Source organism: Ranitomeya variabilis, chromosome 4, assembly GCF_051348905.1.
Source record: "Ranitomeya variabilis isolate aRanVar5 chromosome 4, aRanVar5.hap1, whole genome shotgun sequence".
Taxonomy (NCBI): domain Eukaryota; kingdom Metazoa; phylum Chordata; class Amphibia; order Anura; family Dendrobatidae; genus Ranitomeya; species Ranitomeya variabilis.
In genome coordinates, this window is record NC_135235.1 from 104,785,896 (window position 1) to 104,804,589 (window position 18,694).

The 18,694-nt window shown below is 42.5% G+C and overlaps 2 protein-coding genes across 2 annotated transcripts in view; one reads left to right on the plus strand and one right to left on the minus strand.

Annotated features, from left to right (window-relative positions):
• LOC143769953 (uncharacterized) overlaps positions 1 to 11,051 on the plus strand; it is a 29,819-nt gene extending 18,768 nt beyond the window's left edge. The window contains exons 2-8 of the mRNA XM_077259037.1: positions 4,126 to 4,233; positions 4,325 to 4,375; positions 4,609 to 4,650; positions 6,286 to 6,321; positions 8,357 to 8,392; positions 8,760 to 8,807; positions 9,564 to 11,051. Of these exons, the coding sequence (XP_077115152.1) occupies positions 4,126 to 4,233; positions 4,325 to 4,375; positions 4,609 to 4,650; positions 6,286 to 6,321; positions 8,357 to 8,392; positions 8,760 to 8,807; positions 9,564 to 9,761 (519 nt within the window). The 3' untranslated portion in view covers positions 9,762 to 11,051. The remainder of the gene's footprint in view (positions 1 to 4,125; positions 4,234 to 4,324; positions 4,376 to 4,608; positions 4,651 to 6,285; positions 6,322 to 8,356; positions 8,393 to 8,759; positions 8,808 to 9,563) is intronic.
• The window catches only part of LOC143769954 (uncharacterized), a 36,327-nt gene continuing 23,973 nt past the window's right edge, over positions 6,341 to 18,694 (minus strand). The window contains exons 2-5 of the mRNA XM_077259038.1: positions 16,270 to 16,347; positions 15,057 to 15,122; positions 8,746 to 8,851; positions 6,341 to 7,303 (exon numbers count right to left, since the gene is read on the minus strand). Coding sequence (XP_077115153.1) covers positions 7,269 to 7,303; positions 8,746 to 8,851; positions 15,057 to 15,122; positions 16,270 to 16,347 — 285 coding nt within the window. The 3' untranslated portion in view covers positions 6,341 to 7,268. The remainder of the gene's footprint in view (positions 7,304 to 8,745; positions 8,852 to 15,056; positions 15,123 to 16,269; positions 16,348 to 18,694) is intronic.

Sequence of the window (18,694 nt, forward strand, 5' to 3'; positions counted from 1 at the left end):
TAAATTGTTTCGTTTAAAATTCATTGTGGTAATGTCTATAACCAAAATTAGAAAAATGTTGTCTCTGTCCAAATATATATGGACCTAACTGTATATATATATATATATATATATATATATATATATATATATAGTATTTAAAAACATTTTTTTCACTTTTGGCTTGCTTCAATAGTCTCCATGGGAGACTAGAAGCTGCCATAATCCGATCAGCTCTGCTACATGCAGGCAATGATCAGATCGCCTGCATGTAGCAGAATATTTCACTTACTATGAGCGCCGACCACACTGGAAATGCATGTTAAATGCTGCTATCAACGTTTGACAACGGCATTTAAAAGGTTAATAGCCGCGGGTGGATCGCGATTCCACCCATGACTGTTCCGTGCACATAATTAGAAAAGAACTTGGCACTCAAGTCGTATTGTGGCTTAAAAAGAGAAATTTTTTAATTTGCAGATCCAATGGTTTTAGGTTGCGCTCTTCTCCAGCGACCTCGGTCGCATACCACTCTGCGCTGGTGCACACAGGACATTACAAAGCATCTAAGCAACCTGAAACCATTGGATCTGCAAACGGCAGGACACTGATAATAAGGCCGTTACCAGTAAATTTGTTTGGATGAAGGTCCGGATGGGGACCGAAAACGTTCAATCATTTTGCTTTATGGATGCACAATAAGAAAATTTGTCTTTTCAAGCCACAATACCACTTAAGTGCCAAGTTCTTTTCTAATTTTGGGCTGGATGCCCTACTTGAGCACCTCCCATCCCATTATTGTATGAGTACCGTGTTTTCACTACCTCAACTGTTCCGGGCACATGTCAGCTGTTCAAAACAACTGACGTGCCAGGAAAAATGTGGGCTCACCACCGGAGCCCACATCAAAGGGAGGGAGTCCGACGTGGGCATACTATTATGCCCAACGTCGGAAAGGGGTTAATGATAATATCTATAGTGACAAATGCAGAAAACGTGAAATGGAGAATAATTTATGAATTAAATACAATAATATATAATATAAATAATGCATTAAATATACCGTATGTTTCAGAGTATAAGATGCACTTTTTCCCCCAAATTAGGGGGGAAAATGGGGGTGAGTCTTATAATGCGTATATACCTTACCGGTACCGTTGCTGCAGGCCGCAGGCGGGGATGAGGGGGTGTCCGGCGGTGCTGAGATCTCATCTACCAAGATCTCGGTGCCGAGATCTCCATCTGTGCATGCGCCGCCCCCTGGCGGCCATTTTCCCGGAGTCCACTGCACAGGAAGCCATGCAACTGCGGGGGGCTAAGGCCTTTCACAAAATGTCAGCAGAGCCCCCACCAGACCGGAGACACCCACAGCAGCACCGTGCAGCACCGCCGGACACCCCCGTAGCACTGTCAGGCACCCGCAGCAGCACCGCTGGACACCCTCACAACGCCGGACACCCCCGTAGCACCAGATACCCGCAGCAGCATCGGACACCCACAGTGGCGTGCTGTACATCGGAACACCCCCTCATTCCAGCCTGCAGCATCATCCCACTCCTGCCTCCTTCAGCAGCGACCCTGGGACCCCGCTTCACCGCAGCCACCACCCACGGTAAGCAACAAGACGCATGGATTCTAAGAAGCACCACCATTTTATTAAAAAAAAATCCTATTTTTCTCCTTACAATATGGGGTGCGCCATATAATCCAGAGAGTCTTAAAAAACGAAAAATATGGTAGTAAAAAAAGTGTAATTTATATACAGCTCTTGCAAAAATTAAGAGACCACTGCAAAATTTTCAGTTTCTCTGATTTTTCTCTTTATAGGTATATTTTTTTGAGTAAAATGTACGTTGTTGTTTTATTCTATAAACTACTGACGTTTCCGAAATTAAAGTAAAAAATGTTGTATTTATTTGTAACAAAGGAGAAATCGACAAATTAATAAAAAAGAAACTGTGCTTTCAAACCTCAAATAATGCAAAAAAAAACAAGTTCTTATTCATGTAGAAACAACAATACTAATGTTTTAACTCAGGAAGAGTTCAGAAATCAATATTTGGTGGAAAAAACATGATTTTGAATCACAGCTTTCATGTGTCTTGGCATGCTTTCCACCAGTCTTTCACACTGCTTTTGGGTGACCGTATGCCACTCCTGGTACAAAAATTTAAGCAGTTCTTCTTTGTTTGATGGCTTGTGACTATCCATCTTCCTCTTGATTGCATTCCAGAGGTTTTCAATGGGGTTTAGGTCTGGAGATTGGGCTGGCCATGACAGGGTCTTGATGTGGTGCTCCTTCATCCACATATTGACTAACCTAGCTGTTTGGCATGGCGCATTGTCCTGCTGGAAAAAAAAAACAGTCCTCAGAGTTGGGGAACATTGCCTGAGCAGAAGGAAGCAAATATTTTTCCAGCATAACCTTGTATGCGGCTTGATTCATATGTCCTTCGCAAAAATTAACCTGCCCAATTCCAACCTTGCTGAAACATCCCCAGATCATCACCGATCCTCCACCAAATTTTACAGTGGGTGCAAGACACTGTGGCTTGTACTCCTCTCTAGGTCTCCGTCTAACCATTAGACGGCCATGTGTTGGGCAAAGTTGAAAATTAGACTCATCAGAGACGATTACCTTACTCCAGTCTCCTATAGTCCAATCCTTATGGTCTTTGGCAAACTTCAGCATGGCTCTCCTTTGCTTCTCATTGGTGAAAGGCTTTTTTCTAGCTTTACATGACTGGAGGCCTGCCTCTAGGAGCCTGTTACGGACTGTTCTTGCCGTGCATTTCACCCCAGCTGCCATTTGCCATTCCTTTTATAGGTCACTTGATGTCATCCTGTGGTTGCTGAGTGACTTTCGAATAAGATGATGGTCATCCCGGTCAGTGGAGAGTCACTTTTGCCCTCTGTTGGTCTTTAACTTTGTTGTCCCCAATGTCTGCTGCTTGACCTTGTTGTAATGGACTGCCATGCTCCAAATTTTAAGGATGGAGGCAGCATGACACTCATTGTATCCCTCTGCTAGTAAAGGCAGAATTGAGCCCTTTTCCTCACTCAAGACTTTTCAACTCCTTTGACATGGTTAAAATATATTTTTTCATTCAAATTAATTTTGGGCTATTCCTAGGACTTGTTTAGCCATCCAGCTTGTCCTATTGCAAGAGGATTGTGAAGACCACAGCAGTGTATTTTACACTCTCCCTTGTTAAATAAGATTTGGTTCAGGTGATCACATAATCAGAAGCACACAAAGTAGAACCAGGTGTACTCTGGTTGGAATTCAACTGACACTGGAATGGAATGGCTGTCAGACATGTAGAGATGGTGATTTTTAGAAAACTGCACAGTGGTCTCTTAATTTTTGCCAGAGCTGTATGTGATGAAAAATGAAGAGTGAAAAAGAATATATATGATTTTTATGTATACAAAAAAAGCAATGATGAGTGAATATGGGAATGAGTGACCACAGATCAATGTTTGTACCCCTCAAAGTGGCATGATTTCATTACATTAGATAAGAGAAATTATACATACATATATGAATTAGTCCACAACGTAAAATGTGTACGAAACTAAGGGGGAAGTAAGGAGGAGAGCGGGAGAAGAGGGGGAAAGGGAAGGAGGGATGGATAGATGGGGAAGGAAAGACTAAGTAACACATGTATGAAATTAAGTGAGTATAAGTATATAAGTGTGTGTGAGTATAGGGGTCTCACATAAATTGGAACAAGAATAAACGGTGCAGGTGTAAAAACCAAACAGGACACAGTAAAGCAACATTGTAATATATAGATAAATATACTAATGATGTTATAAAATTGCCTATCTACATAGGTGGTAAAAATGCGAAAATCAGATGGTTTAAAGGGACAGTGAATTACGATGAAAATGATGGGACGATACATTTCACAAAGGATGGGAACCATTTCCTCATCAAGGAGGCTTGTGAAAACTCTTGATTTTACAGTTGTATTACAGTATTAAGTAGACGCAATCAGACAATCGGAGGTCCAAGTCCCACGTTTACTCAGCACATTTCTAGTCTTATGTCAGTCTCACATTTTCAACTTCATACTGGTGGCTCTGGAATATGACATTTTAAATGTTTAAACAAATTCTTAATCTCTTTCATAAATCCAGGGATCTACCACCTCCCATATAAAGATGGACCGCCAGCCACAGGACGATGGATGGTGTGACGTGACCACCATGATGGCTTCTGCAGTGCTGGACTGCTATAGGAATACTGTCAGTGCCAGGCTCGTTCATTCATGTATTGTATAAACTTGATTTCTTTATGAATCGTCCTAAAGTATGAGTATCTCCTGCTGTTTTGTAGCCTCCACCACTCCACGTTATGGAGCGTATCCTGAGGACCGCTGAGGACCGTGTAAGTGACAGCAACAGATAACGCACCAGGACGTATCTATGAATCCAGACACTCATAATTATGAGACACAAAACATGCATCAGTTTATTTGGCATTATCACTAATCTACACAGAGCCAGAACCAACATATATAGAAACAGACTACGGCCTACCCCCAGAATAAGTGGAATGACCCCCTCACCTACCCCAGCATATATTGTTCATGTCATCTAAGTGGTATCTGATCTTTCTAGCTCTTCAGGAACCTGCACAGGACGGAGATGACCCTGGAGGAGGTAAGAGTCTGACATCTACACCTACATCTGTATGTACAATATTTTCATATCCATATATTCATTCTCACATACATATTGCACACATTAATACATAATAAAGCTCAAATACAGTTTCTTATTTTATTAGTGTAAAATATCTGTGGGAGAAAAAAGGTTGGGTACCATGTTATCTAGTTGAAAAAAGATTTCAGGTCTCTTCCTCAGGCATGGTAGAACAAAGTATCTGAAGAAACACAAACACTGTATATACAAAGAAAGAGCAGAGGCAAGGCATAATAAATGGACATTTAAATAAACAAAGAAACTAAGTTCAGAGAGTAAATCCTTAATTAATTACATTAATGGTGTGACATTTTTTATAGTCCCAATATCCATGTAAGATCAGAGAGCTGGTGCCCTCAATGTCTCTGGAGCAGATTCCTCAGATTTTGTAGGGAGTCATAAATGCTCCTGACAAATTTAGTCCTGTGTGGTAGGAATCAAAGACTCTAATAAGCTTTTATTCCCAGACCCTTCAATGTTTTTGTGATTTGAAGTTGCCTTTTAATATGACAACTTTCCTATTGATTATGTTGTGTCCTGGACGACAGAAATGTTTGGCCACCGGTAAATGATTTTTTGTCTGTAATCATGTGGCGATGAGACCGCATCTTTGCTCTCAGTTTCTGTCCTGTTTCTCCAACATAGAGACCCCTAATGGGACATATAGTGCACAGAATTAAGGACATCACATAATGGATTTTCTTCTTACACGTAGACCATCAGTTCATGTGTAAAAATGTTCACGTGAACAACCTCATAGATTGAATTGGTCCTTGTGCTTTCTGTATGCTATTAGTTTTGTGTACGGGCGTTTAATACGTTTGTCTGGATGAGCCCCAAGGCTAAGTTCACACAAGAGAAGAGAAAAAAATATCTGATTTCCATGCAGAAAAACAGATGCATTTTATCTCAATTTTTATCCGTATGGCATCTATTTTATACTTCAGCAGTTTTGAAAATTTACTAGACCAAATACAATTTCCTATGTTAAAGAATTGTTTGTATCCATAAAATTCTTACTCTGTATGGATGATCCGTATGGGATCCAATTTTATTTTACACACCGATAGACTTGAATAGACGAGTCTCATCCAACCTACAGAAGAAACTAAGATGTTTTCACATGGAGATTCAATCTATGAATCTAAAGAAACAAAAGAACGCTCCAATCAACTAATTGAATCTCATTGGTCCTTGTGCCGTCCGTGTGACATAAGTTTCTTCATGGACAGCACTCAGCCCAAAAATAAAATAGTGTGAACTTGTCCTTACGCTCAGAGGCGGTGTCTGTGCTGTCAGAGTGATTTGCTTTTTTTGCTGTGAAAATGGCAGAAACTCTGCAAATCTGAACAAATCTTTAACGTCAGTAAGAAAAGCAGTAATTTTCCAGATCCCACCACGATTTATGAGGAATTAGGCCCAGATATATGATAACGTATAGTGTACAGTGGGGCAGATACATATAGAGGATGATCTGATCTGGCTATTAATAAAAATGTTTGTTACAGAAATCACACGAGTCGAGTTCTATTAGATCTGTTACTAGAAAACAGATAAATTACTAATACGTTTTTTTTTTTTTCATTGCAACAGTTAAGACTCTATGGATTATGGATCACCGAATACTACGTAAGTGATATGAGCAGATTATATCATTAAAGTGAACCTGTCGGCAGGATTGTGCACAGTAACCTACAGACACTGTCAGGATGGCGCTTTTAAACCGATTAAAAAGATACCTGGGGTGAAGAAACATGTTCCTCATCATAGAGACAGACTGGTTGTGCTTCGGGGCGGCCTGCAGCTTAGAGAGCCAGAGAGACCTGCAGCTAATGATATTCCCCGGAGCACGGACATATCATTAGCTGCAATCTTCTAACACTGATTACACCACAACCACAAATCAGGGTTAGAAGTTTGCAGCTATTGCTCTGCCCGTGCTCCGGGGTGGGACTGTAGGCAGGGTCTTATCTTCCTGCTCTAGGCCAGAGAGACCAAGGAGAGATCTGCCCACAGGCCGCCCCTGAGCACAAACAGTCTGTGTCCATGATGAGGAACATGTTTGTTCACCTCAGATATCATTTTTATGAGATCAAATCCTGCTGAAAGGTTCACTTCGAAGTATATTCCAACAGAGATATAAGTATAAGTACTCAGGGGAAAATGTATTAAAATGAGTGGTTTACACACCGGTCGTGACCCAATGCTGGAGTAAGATGGGCCAAATTCATCTTTCAGCTGCCTATGCGATAGAGGAAGAAATATACTGTGAAGTTGGAACATTTCGGTACAGTTACACAGTGTGCAAAATTGAGATTATCGGCCCCATAATGTCATATGTCACTTATAAGGATCCATTGTGAAGATAAAAACAGTACCCCATGTTGTATACATTTATTGCAGGATGTCTTTGTATAGAATATAATAGGATAATCTACTGTATATAATATAAAAGGTATGAAAGAAATACTTCCCAAAAATGTGCCGACTGGACAGAAGAGCTGGAAGCTTTCCTGGCTCATTTGCTACAAGGGCAATGTGGAAAACATCCTTACACAGAACAGATGTAAAGCCGCTTATTCCTGTTCATCAGAGAAATATCTACGTAGGACTAAGAAAAAGAATAAATTATCACAATCAGTTTATTTTTTACAGATATTTACACTGAAAACTTTAAAAGCCCCTATACACATGACTAAAATCAGCAGAATCTGCCAATATCGTGCCTGTGTATATGGGGCACCCACTTTCTCCTGACAGATGAGGTTGGGGGAGAGAAGAATCTGGCCTGTTGGATTTCCAACCACCAATTCCTTTATTCTCTGAGAGATAAGACGCTGCCACCGAAGTTTGGCAGCAGCTCTTCCGTAGACAACACAAGAGCGCTTGGTGAAGGGATCCAGTGTACGGGGTGTCAAGAGAGAGATCTATTGGCCAAAAGATCGTTAGTCTGACAGCCATGTGTAAAAAACGCTAACTTCCCACCTATCTCAGAGCAGTATGCAAACGCGATACTGAAGTATTGTACCTGGAATTTCTGGAAGCAAGTACTTCATAAAATGACTGGTCCGGCATCCATACAAATAAAAAAATCTTCAGCTTTTATCTAGAATGTTGTTTTTTTATTTAAATCCATAACAAACCATATAAAGTTTCACTAACGCGTTTCACACAAACAAATTGTTCATAGTCACAGTTCACAGTCACTGAAGTCGCACTGCAATATATACTGACTGCTACCAATCACAAGGAGAAAAAACACAAAATCACAGGAGAATAAGTGTGAGGCCGTGAGTGGCGTCATACTGCTGTGTGCAAGATTAGTCAGCAGAAAGATTGTATATTGGGTCAGTTAGTGAGAATGAAACATTATAGTTCCCCTAGGTCACTGCGCTCGATGAGACATGTACACAAAGTAATATTCAGAAAAAAAGCAAAATTGCAGCGTATTAAGCAACTGATGAAAAGGACACAACATTATACATATATTTGGGTGTCTAGAATTTTGGTAAATTAAGCATAAAATAACTGCATCAAAACAAGAATATAAAATAAAAAACACACGAATACACAGAGAAAAACACCAATAATATCATTATGCAGATCTAAGAGCACCCAAACATTTCCCAATACAAGTTCTAATTTTCCTCTTTTCTTCTATAAGGATCAGGATGCGGACGGCTGTGACGAAGATGACGGGGTAAGGGCCTCATGGGCACCATACTCTATATAAGTGCTCCCCTACCTACAGCCCTGCCGGCATCTCTACACTAGAACGCCTAGGATGCAATAATATGGGGAATTCAGAAAATGGCTAATGAATGGGGTTTTACAGCCGTGGTCTAATTCTCGGCAGAATGTGAACAATATGTAAAGTTCTGACCTGATCACTTGTATGTAAATCACTGACTTTGGTCACATGACAAATGCTGGACCCGGCACACGTAGCCGAATCCTGACAGTGTTAGGGTACAATGATTTATGAAAATCCCACCGAGGTGACACAACCCCTTTATAGAATTAAAAGATAGATACAAACAAACTAACTCTTACCTGTTGTATTGCAGCCGATCTTCATGAAGCTGGATGACGACATCAGGATCGCAGAGGACGACGTAAGTGATGGCAGTGATGAACCAGCGAGTATCTTCATACTGAACTGACAGGACATGATTTCCATTAGCATCATGTAGAGGAAAAACTGGAATTGTCCTTCTGTTTGGTTCTAGTAGTTCTATACAGATCCCCATCACTATGCAGCATTTCTCCCTACACACCGGTATATGTCAGTATCACCCCCATCTCTCAGCTGACGCTTCTCAGCCTCTCGGGTTATTACACATAGGGATCGGCTCCAGGTCACAGGCCCTGATCCATCATTGCCTTTGTGCCTGTTTTTTGTCTAGTTTTGTGTGTTTAGCACCTTTTCTGTTTGCACCTAGTTTATTATTTAATTTGTGCCTTTTTGAAGTCTATACTATATGTGATTGCCTGTTATTTTGTTTTACGCTTTGTGGACGGAGTCTACTCATTACGGATATTTTATCCTGATTCATCAATTTAAACCTTTTAAACATTTGAAAATTTGCCACAACTTTACTCCAGTCCAGCCCTGCTGAATGTTTGAGTAAGCCAGTATTGGGGGCAATTTTTGTGACTTTTGGTGCCAAAAGTCACAAAAAAAGTTCAAGACAGAGAGGAAGCCCATTTTTAACTTTATGCCAAATTCATGAATCTCGTGCACGATTTTGATGAATACGGCACCTAAAAAGGAAACTAATAACACGAGACAAAAAAGGAACGTGACACAACAAAAATGCATATGATGAATCGGGAACACGATATTTAGTTTTACTTCATTGTGTCTTTAGGAAGCAGAGACAGAGAATATTCCAGAAGACGACATCACTACTTCAGTGGAGGAAGATCCTGTCTCTGAAGAAGGCAGCACAAGCACAGAGGAGGAGGAGGAAACAACCTGCTGCGCCTGGCCCCGCATTCCTGTAAGAATGATGATGAGAAGAGCGAGGGCCAGGATTGCCTCCTTCATAAATACTCTGTTCAGATAAGGATAAGTATAGGTAATAAAGAATAAGTATAGGTAGGAACGGATATAGGTAAAAAAAGATAAGAATATTTAGGATATAATAATAAAAAAAAAAAAAAAAGTTAAGAATAGGTAAATAAGGATAAGTATAGTTAAAAAGGATAGTTAAATAGGTATAGGTAAATATAGGTAAGATACGATAAGTATATGCAAGATTTAAAAAAAAAAAAAAAAAAAAAAAAGGGATAAGTACAGGGGTATCAGTATGAAAGGATAAGTATAGGTAAATAAAGGAAAAAAAAAAAAAAGGTTAAGTATGTTTAAGATTCAATAATAAATGATAAGTATAGCCAAAAAAGATAAGTATAAAAAATAATAAAAAAAAAAAAAAGTAAAAGGATAATTATAGTTAAAACATAATAAATAAAAGTAAGAAAGGGTAAGTATAGGTAGGAAAAAAATAAGTAGATTTAAAATTCAATAAAAATAAAAAAGGATAACTGTCAAAAGGATGATTATAGGTAAAAAATGAAAAGTACAGATAAGAAAGGATAAATATAAGTAAGTATAGGTGACAAAGAATAAGTTTATTTAAAAAATAAGTATAGATAAGAAAGTAAAAGTATAGGTAAATATAGGTAAGGGAGAATATTTATAGGTGAGAAATGCCAAGTATAGGTAAATAAGGATAAGCATATGTAAGTATAGATAAGAAATGACAAGTATAATTAATTATAGGTAAGAAAGGATATGTGTAGGAAACACAATAAGTATAGGTAAGAAAGAATAACTAAAGTTAAGCATTGGTAACCAAGTATAACTATAGATAAATATAGGTAAGTAAGGATAAGGATAGGTAGTAAAGCAGGGGTGGGGAACCTTTTTCCGGCCGGGGCCATTTGGAAATTTCTACCATCATCCGGTGGCCACATAAAAATGATCACCTTGAAAATTACCCCGTTATATTTAGTCAAACAATTCATTACGGTAATTCACCCTTAATGTGACGGCTGGAGCTGATTCTCTTAGGGGCAGCTGTGATGATAGGTGATGCTGATCATGTTGCTTCTCACAGCTTCTCTTTGCTTTTCCAGGGGTGGCACAAAAATCACAGGGGGCACAAAGATCAAAGGAGGGTGCATAGCTGGGGGCCACAGATCATGGAGGGGCACATAGCCGGAGGGGACAGATCACATGGAAGCACAAATATTGCAGGGGGGTACATAGCAGGGGGCACAGGGATCACAGAGGGGCACAAAGCTGGGAGCCACAGAGATCACAGGGAGGGCATATAGCTGGAGAGCACAGAAAACACGGGGGCACAAAGATCAAAGGAGGGCACATAGCTGGGGGGCACGGAGATCACAGAGGGGCACATAGCTGGGGGGGACAGATCACAGATCACATGGGAGCACAAATATTGCAGGGAGAACATAGCAGGGGGGCACAGGGATCACATAGATCACAGGGGGGCACAAGGCTGGGAGCCACAGAGATCACAGGGGGCATATAGCTCGAGGGAACAGAAATCACAGGTGGAACAGAGAACACAAGTGGGTACATAGCTGGGGGGCACAGATCACAGGGGGCATATAGCTGGAGAGGCAGAGATCACAGGGGGAACAGAGACCACAGGGGGCACATAGCTGGGGGGCACAGAAATCACAGGAGGGGCACAGAGATGACACGGGGGCACATAACTGGAGGCACAGAGATCGCAGGGGGCTTATAGTTGGGGAGCAAAGAGATCATATTGGGGCACATAGCGGGGTGCACAGAGATCACAGTGGGCACATAGCTGGAGGGCACAGAGATCACAGGAGGGGCACACATGACATGGGGGCACATAGCTGGGCGGCACAGGGATCAGAGGGGCACAGAGATGACATGGGGGCATATAGCTGGGAGGCACAGAAATCACAGAGGGCTTACAGTTGGGGAAGCAAAGAGATCATATTGGGGCACATAGAGGGGTGCACAGAGATCACAGTGGGCACATAGCTGGAGGGCACAGGGATCACAGGAGGGGCACAGAGATGACATGGGGACACATAGCTGGGAGGCACAGAGATCACAGAGGGCTTATAGTTGGTGGAGCAAAGAGACCATATTGGGGCACATAGCTTGGGGTACAGGGATCACAGGAGGAGCAAAGAGATGACATGGGGCACATAGCTGGGAGGCACAGAGATCACAGGGGGGCATAGAAATCACAGCGAGTACAGAGCTGGGGTGCACAGATCACAGTGGGCACATAGCTGGAGGGCACAGGGATCACAGGAGGGGCACAGATGACATGGGAGCACATAGCTGGGAGAGACAGATCACAGAGGGCTTACAGTTGGGGGAGCAAAGAGATCATATTGGGGCACAGAGATCACAGGGGCACATAGCTGGGGGTTACAGGGATCACATGAGGGGCACAGAGATTACATGGGGCACATAGCTGGGAGGCACAGAGATCACAGAGGGCTTATAGTTGGGGAGCAAAGAGATCATATTGGGGCACATAGCGGGGGGGGAACAGAGATCACAGTGGCACATATCTGGGGGCACAGGGATCACAGAAGAGGCACAGAGATTGCATGGGGCATATAGCTGGGAGGCACAGATCACAGGGGGCATATAGCTGGGGGGCATAGAGATCACAGGGGGCATATAGCTGGAGGGCACAGAAATCACATGGGGAAGAGATCACAAGTGGGTACATAGCTGGGGTGACAGGGATCACAGGAGGGGCACAGAGATGACATGAGGGCACATAGCTGGGAGGCACAGAAATCACAGAGGGCTTATAGTTGGGGGAGCAAAGAGATCATATTGGGGCACATAGCGGGGTGCACAGAGATCACAGTGGGCACATAGCTGGAGGGTACAGGGTCACAGGAGGGGCACAGAGATGACATGGGGGCACATAGCTGGGGGCACAGAAATCACAGAGGGCTTAAATTTGGGGGAGCAAAGAGATCATATTGGGGCACACAGCGGGGTGCACAGAGATCACAATGGGCACATAGCTGGAGGGCACAGGGATCACAGAGGGCTTATAGGTGGGGGAGCAAAGAGATCATATTGGGGCACAAAGCAGGGGGGCACAGAGTTCACAGGGGCACATGGCTGAGGGTACAGGGATCACATGGGGACACATAGCTGGGAGACACAGAGATCACAGAGGGCTTATAGTTTTGGGAGCAAAGATCTTTTGGGGGCACATAGCGGGGGGGGGGGGGGCACAGAGATTACGGTGGGCAAATAAATTAGCTGAGGGACACAGATCACCTGCAGAGCTGCCAGCACAGGGATCGCTCTGGACTCTCTGGCTGCAGCAGTTCCTCTTCCGGGACAGTAGGATGGGAGAGCATTTGGTGCTGGCCCAGCCCCGCCCACCCAATCACTAACGCCGCCCACCCAATCACAAACTCCGCCCACCCAGATGACACCATTCATGTGCAGGGCAGGCAGCATTCTGTTATGAATGCTGCGTGCTGTGCACTTGGAGTTAAAGTGCCGGCAGGATGCGGCTGCTGCCCGGACATTGCGGACTGCGGGGACCTTCCCGCGGGCCTCATGAAAAGGCACACTTGCGGCCCGTGGGCGGGAGGTTCCCCCCTCCTTTATTAAAGGATAAGAATAGATCAGAAAGAATAACCATTAATAATTTAGATATAAAGGTAGAAATATATGTTTAAATGTATAAAATATCCCATATAAAAGGTATGATAGGGCCCATCCGGAGCTGAGACTGCTGTGAACCAGGGATTAGCCGATCGCCAGTACTTGGGGTCAGGAAGGAATTTTTCCCCACACATGGGGTTGTTTTGCCTTCCTCTGGTTCACATCCTTTTTATGCAGTAAATCCTATACATGGCACTGGATGATTAAATTTAATTAAATTTGATAGTATGTAAAATAAAAATTAATATACTCTATTCATTGTGTCTGTGCCTTCTTTATATTCACTTTATTTTGTTGAGACTATTATTTTAATATTGGACTGCTGTAGTGAATATCACAATCGCAAGGAATTAAAGGGAACCTGTCACACTTTTGAGCTATTTGAGTTATGAATATGGGCATACAGGTTGTATACAGGTGAAATTAGTTGTACCTGTATGCCTCCTGGATGTGGCCTTGTTAAGTAAAAATAATTTATTATACCTTCCAGGCTATGCGGCGTAGACTGCCTGGAAGATAATACTATAAACATAAGGATGAATGACCTCGGGGAGATCAAAACATCCAACACCGCGGAGGCACCATCACGTGTTTCTCAACGCAGTGATCCAGAACACTGCCCCCATCCCTAAAGGGAAATATGCAAATGCATGTAGAAAAGCCGCGGAGACACCATCACGTGTTTCTCAACGCAAGCAATGAATAGCCAGGTCTTTCACCGGGAAGGAACAACCACGGGAAGGGTTGCATCCAATAAAGGAAAACCACCTATGCCAAAACATGGTATCCATCCACAAGCACATATCCTTGCGTTGAGAAACACGTGATGGTGTCTCTGCGGCTTTTCTACATGGAAGATAATACTGCCTCCTGCCTTCATTATAGAAATTATTACCTCCCCTTTGACATCATGTGCGCGGCCGTTAATCCCACGCCTGCGCATTCTGCCTGCCGTGGCTCTCTGCACTGTGGGGAATTCACCTTCACTGTATGCCAGAAATCGCTAGGACTGGAAGTTACAATGACTCTCCAGCGCCTGCGCATATCAAAATTGAAGACAGTGTCCACAGAAGAGGGGAGCAGTGCAGAGGAGCAACGGCAGGCAGAACGCGCATGCGCAGAATTTCTGGCAGCGCACATGACCTGAAAGGGACGTCTGATGAGAAGGAGAGGTAAAAACTTATATAATGAAGAGCGGAGGAAGTCTTATCTTCCAGGCAGCCTACGCCCCATAGCCTGGAAGATCGAATATATAAAAGATGATTTTTACTTAAAAAGGCCACATCCAGGAGGCATACAGGTACAACTAATTTCACCTGTATACAACCTGTATGCCCATATTCATAACTCAAAAGGGTGACAGGTTCCCTAAGAGTTAATCCTGTTTTCTTTTTGCCAGGAGTTGGGTCACATTTTCTCGCCACCAATTCTTTCCTATCGTGACAGTGATGTTATGGTCGTCTGTCATATGGCTTTCCCAGACTAATGTCACTGCCCCGATATGCACCAGATCCATCAACATGTAGTACATGGGATTGGGCGAACATCATCATCTTTACCCCAAGTGCAGTCTCCTCCACTAAAGTCCCCGCACATCACAGATCATGTAGAGGACGTCATATTCCATAGTCACTGTACTTACCCCACAGGAGCTCCACACCAAGCACCATCTCAGTAGACTCCAGCCCATCACATATAGAAAGGTGACCTGGAGCAAGGGGATGTAATGGGAATAGAATATATTAGTGCAGAAAGAGATGTATTGGGTGGAGATAGATGGAAAAAGATATCGCTGTCCTTACAGAACAAGGAGGTATAGTGGCAGGATAAAGATGGTGGGAACAGGACGCCCCAATGTAAAGTTATAATTGTAGTAAGCTGAACTGGCACCACAACCATAAACCTGAAAGAAAATGATTGGCATGTGCCCAGGATAATGGGTCCAGAGAAAAAAACAAAGACGCAGAAGCAAAAAAAAATGCATTGAAATAATTCAACACGAAAACTTTTCAGGTTAAGAATTTTTCAACTCATAGAAAACCCCTTTAAACATTAAACAGTCTAATAAAAGACTATTTCCACCATAAATAGTCCTTGCCTATCCACAGGATATATCATCACTGTCTGATAGATGCACTCCCATTTCCAATGAATACAGAGATGGCCGTGCATGTTCGTGGTCCTCTTCATTGATTTCCATGGGATCTATAGAAATAGACATAAAAGCGGGATAGGGAACAGCCATTCTGAAGAAAAGTGTGGAGAACAGATGTGAGAACGGCATTTGTCAGACATTTATGGCATATTCTGTGGACAGAAATCTCTAAGATGGGAATACACCTCAAAAGTGGATCTGTTAGCAGCTCTCACATTATGCACTGCAAAACTTATTAATTAAGTCTCTTAAATCTGATAAGACTGATGTACTTACCATGAAAATCAATATCACAATGGCTGTCTAACCCTTAAAGTTATAAGATCATTTTATGTGTCCAGCTAGACCTAGGCTCATTAAAAGAATAATTTTCAAATTAGGCAGGAAAACTTCCATATAGGCTCATACAGACTTTCTTGTATCTTGAGATTTGATGACAGATCCACTATAACTACTTTTATTTCTTCCTTTTCTAAACGCATTTATGTAAAATCTTATGTCAACACTTCTAAAAAAAAAATAAAGTTATTAAAGCAAGTTGCAACTAAAAAAACCCATAGAGGATAATATTGTAGTATCACATTTTGTGGATGCCAAAACAGGAGAATCAGGGAGGCTTTACTTATGCGGACCATTATGTATCCTGCCCCTGGATAATATCCCATGTAGTGTGAGATGGAGAAATAAAACAAGGACGTACCTTACTGCGGCTCGCTATGGACACGTTCCTGACAGTATTGCCGCTGCAGATATTATTTATTCTGTTGGTCAGCGGTATCTGGAGGTTTGGTCCATGGTGGGTGGTAGATATATGATGGGAACATAGAAGAAATGTTAGAAATGTCTTATGTAAATAGGGCACAGATCAGTTGTAAAATAAAAAATTAGAAAAAAATTACATTCCTCAAATTGCTACACCAATAAGGAAAAGTCGTGCAATTATGGAAATCACAGGATGGATCAAGTATGCGCGCCAAGAACAGAAATTCCCACCCTTACACACCTTGGCTGCTGTCATTGTGGTTATTAATGATTGAGGAACTTTTGGTCACACTGAATGCATTTTGGCAAATTTCTAACATCTGCTGCTGGAAGCTCCATTGTGCAATTGCCGACCAATGACGGTCCAGATGTGCTCGATGGGAGACAAGTCTGGAGACTCTACAGGCCATGTTGAGATATTTAGGCCATGCAGGCTCCACACAGGAACAAGGGAAATATGCGGCTCGGTGTTGTCTTATTGAAAAATTACTCCTGGGACACTTTGGAGAAATAGCCTTAGCACTGGATCCATGACCAATTCAATGTAATGCCGATCAGTTACTGTACCTAGAATTAACAGTAAGGCTAGGTTCACATTTAGTACAATCCGTTAAACGCATGTACTGAAATGAGCCAAATTTGGCTTCACGTTAACGTTTGCGTTAATGCATGTGACTGCGTTATTACATTTTGCTGTCCATTTGTGAAGCATCCGTTTGTCTGCCTTCATGCACTGTCAATAAAGTTGTTCTCTTTTTTTTTTTTTGCTGTTTTGTCAGCGTTGGGTGTGTGTGGATATTAACATTCTCCATTTTGAAAGCATTGAGAGAACTTCTGCTGCAAGCAAGATGTTTGTGTCTGAGCTTGTTAGATTTCGCTTGATGCAGTAGCGACTTCGGCAGAGAAGGCATATTTCCCAAAGGAGATATTGGATCCATGAAGTTTATTTTTTACGGAATACATATGGTGCCTTTCACACCCTGTATGTTCAGCTTCGGGATCATCCCTTTAAATTTCAATGTTACAGTATCTTCGGATGTCCATTGAAACCTTTGATATTCTGCTCTCACATGTGAAGGATGAGATACATCATTTATTGTGGCTTTTTAAATCTGAGGACATACCCAAGAAAAAACGTACAGCTGATAAGCCATCCTTATGTTTGATGTTAGTATATAGGGACTCAACATTTTTTAATCTACTGCTCAAATGTGAAGCAAAATGGATTATGCGTACTAACGCAATGGGTCTGATAGGACTAAATGATCGAGTGGACATGTCGGTATTCTTGCATTAATGAAGCTAGCTTCCATATAGTAATCTGACGCATTTAGAGTGTAATTTTCTAGATGGGCAATATTATGCATAATAACTTGTGATATACTTTTTCACTCCGATGCTACTGCTAATGCTCAGGTATGATGTAAAAATGATGTTTTTTTTTTATATGTGTGGTTCACTTGGTTTTAATGTGCTGTATTTTGTTAAGTGGGAGGGGAGTGAGGTGGGAGCAGAACACTGGGGCCGGTGAAGATCTTCCTTCGTCATATCCCTTTGCATACTGACCCGTGGAAGCGCAAGCACAGCGCGAAACGGCCGTCGTCTATGGCTACTTTCACATTAGCATCGTGCACTGCACATCGCAATGCGACGTTGCGGCGTACCGACGCATACTGTGGAAGCGCCGCACAACGGGGGCAGCGGATGCTGTTTTTCAATGCATCCGCTGCCCCATTGTGAGGTGCGGGGAGGAGGGGGCAGAGTTCCGGCCGCGCATGCGCGGTCGGAAATGCTGGACAAGACGCACCAAAAAACGTTACATGCAACGCTTTTTGGTGACGACGGTTGCGACGTGTGGCAATGCGTCGCTAATGCAAGTCAATGGAGAAAAAACGCATCCTGCAAGCACTTTTGCAGGATGCATTTTTTCTACAAAACGATGCATAGCGACATGCAGTGCACAACGCTAGTGTGAAAGTAGCCTATCCCTGCTCACAACAGCTCTGTCCCTCACTCTCCCGGCCATGAATTTTAAATGAAGCTTTCACAATAAAGAGTTGGAAGTATTAGGCTGGGGTCACACATGGCGTAAGACAATACGCAACGTATTATACGTCCGTATTACGCGTTGAATACGCCAAAATGTCTCCGTAAGGGACTTCCGTAGTTCCGGCGTTGCTGAGGTGTGGTCGCGTATTTTGCGCATGTGCTTGTGCGTGTGTGATGCGTGTGTGATCCGTATGGCGTATTTATCACGCACCATCACAAAATGGACATTTAACGGTTTTCAGGCCTGCAAATCATTTAAACCATCATTAACCACACTATTTAAGCCCTCTACAACAGGTGGAGCCCTCCCATCT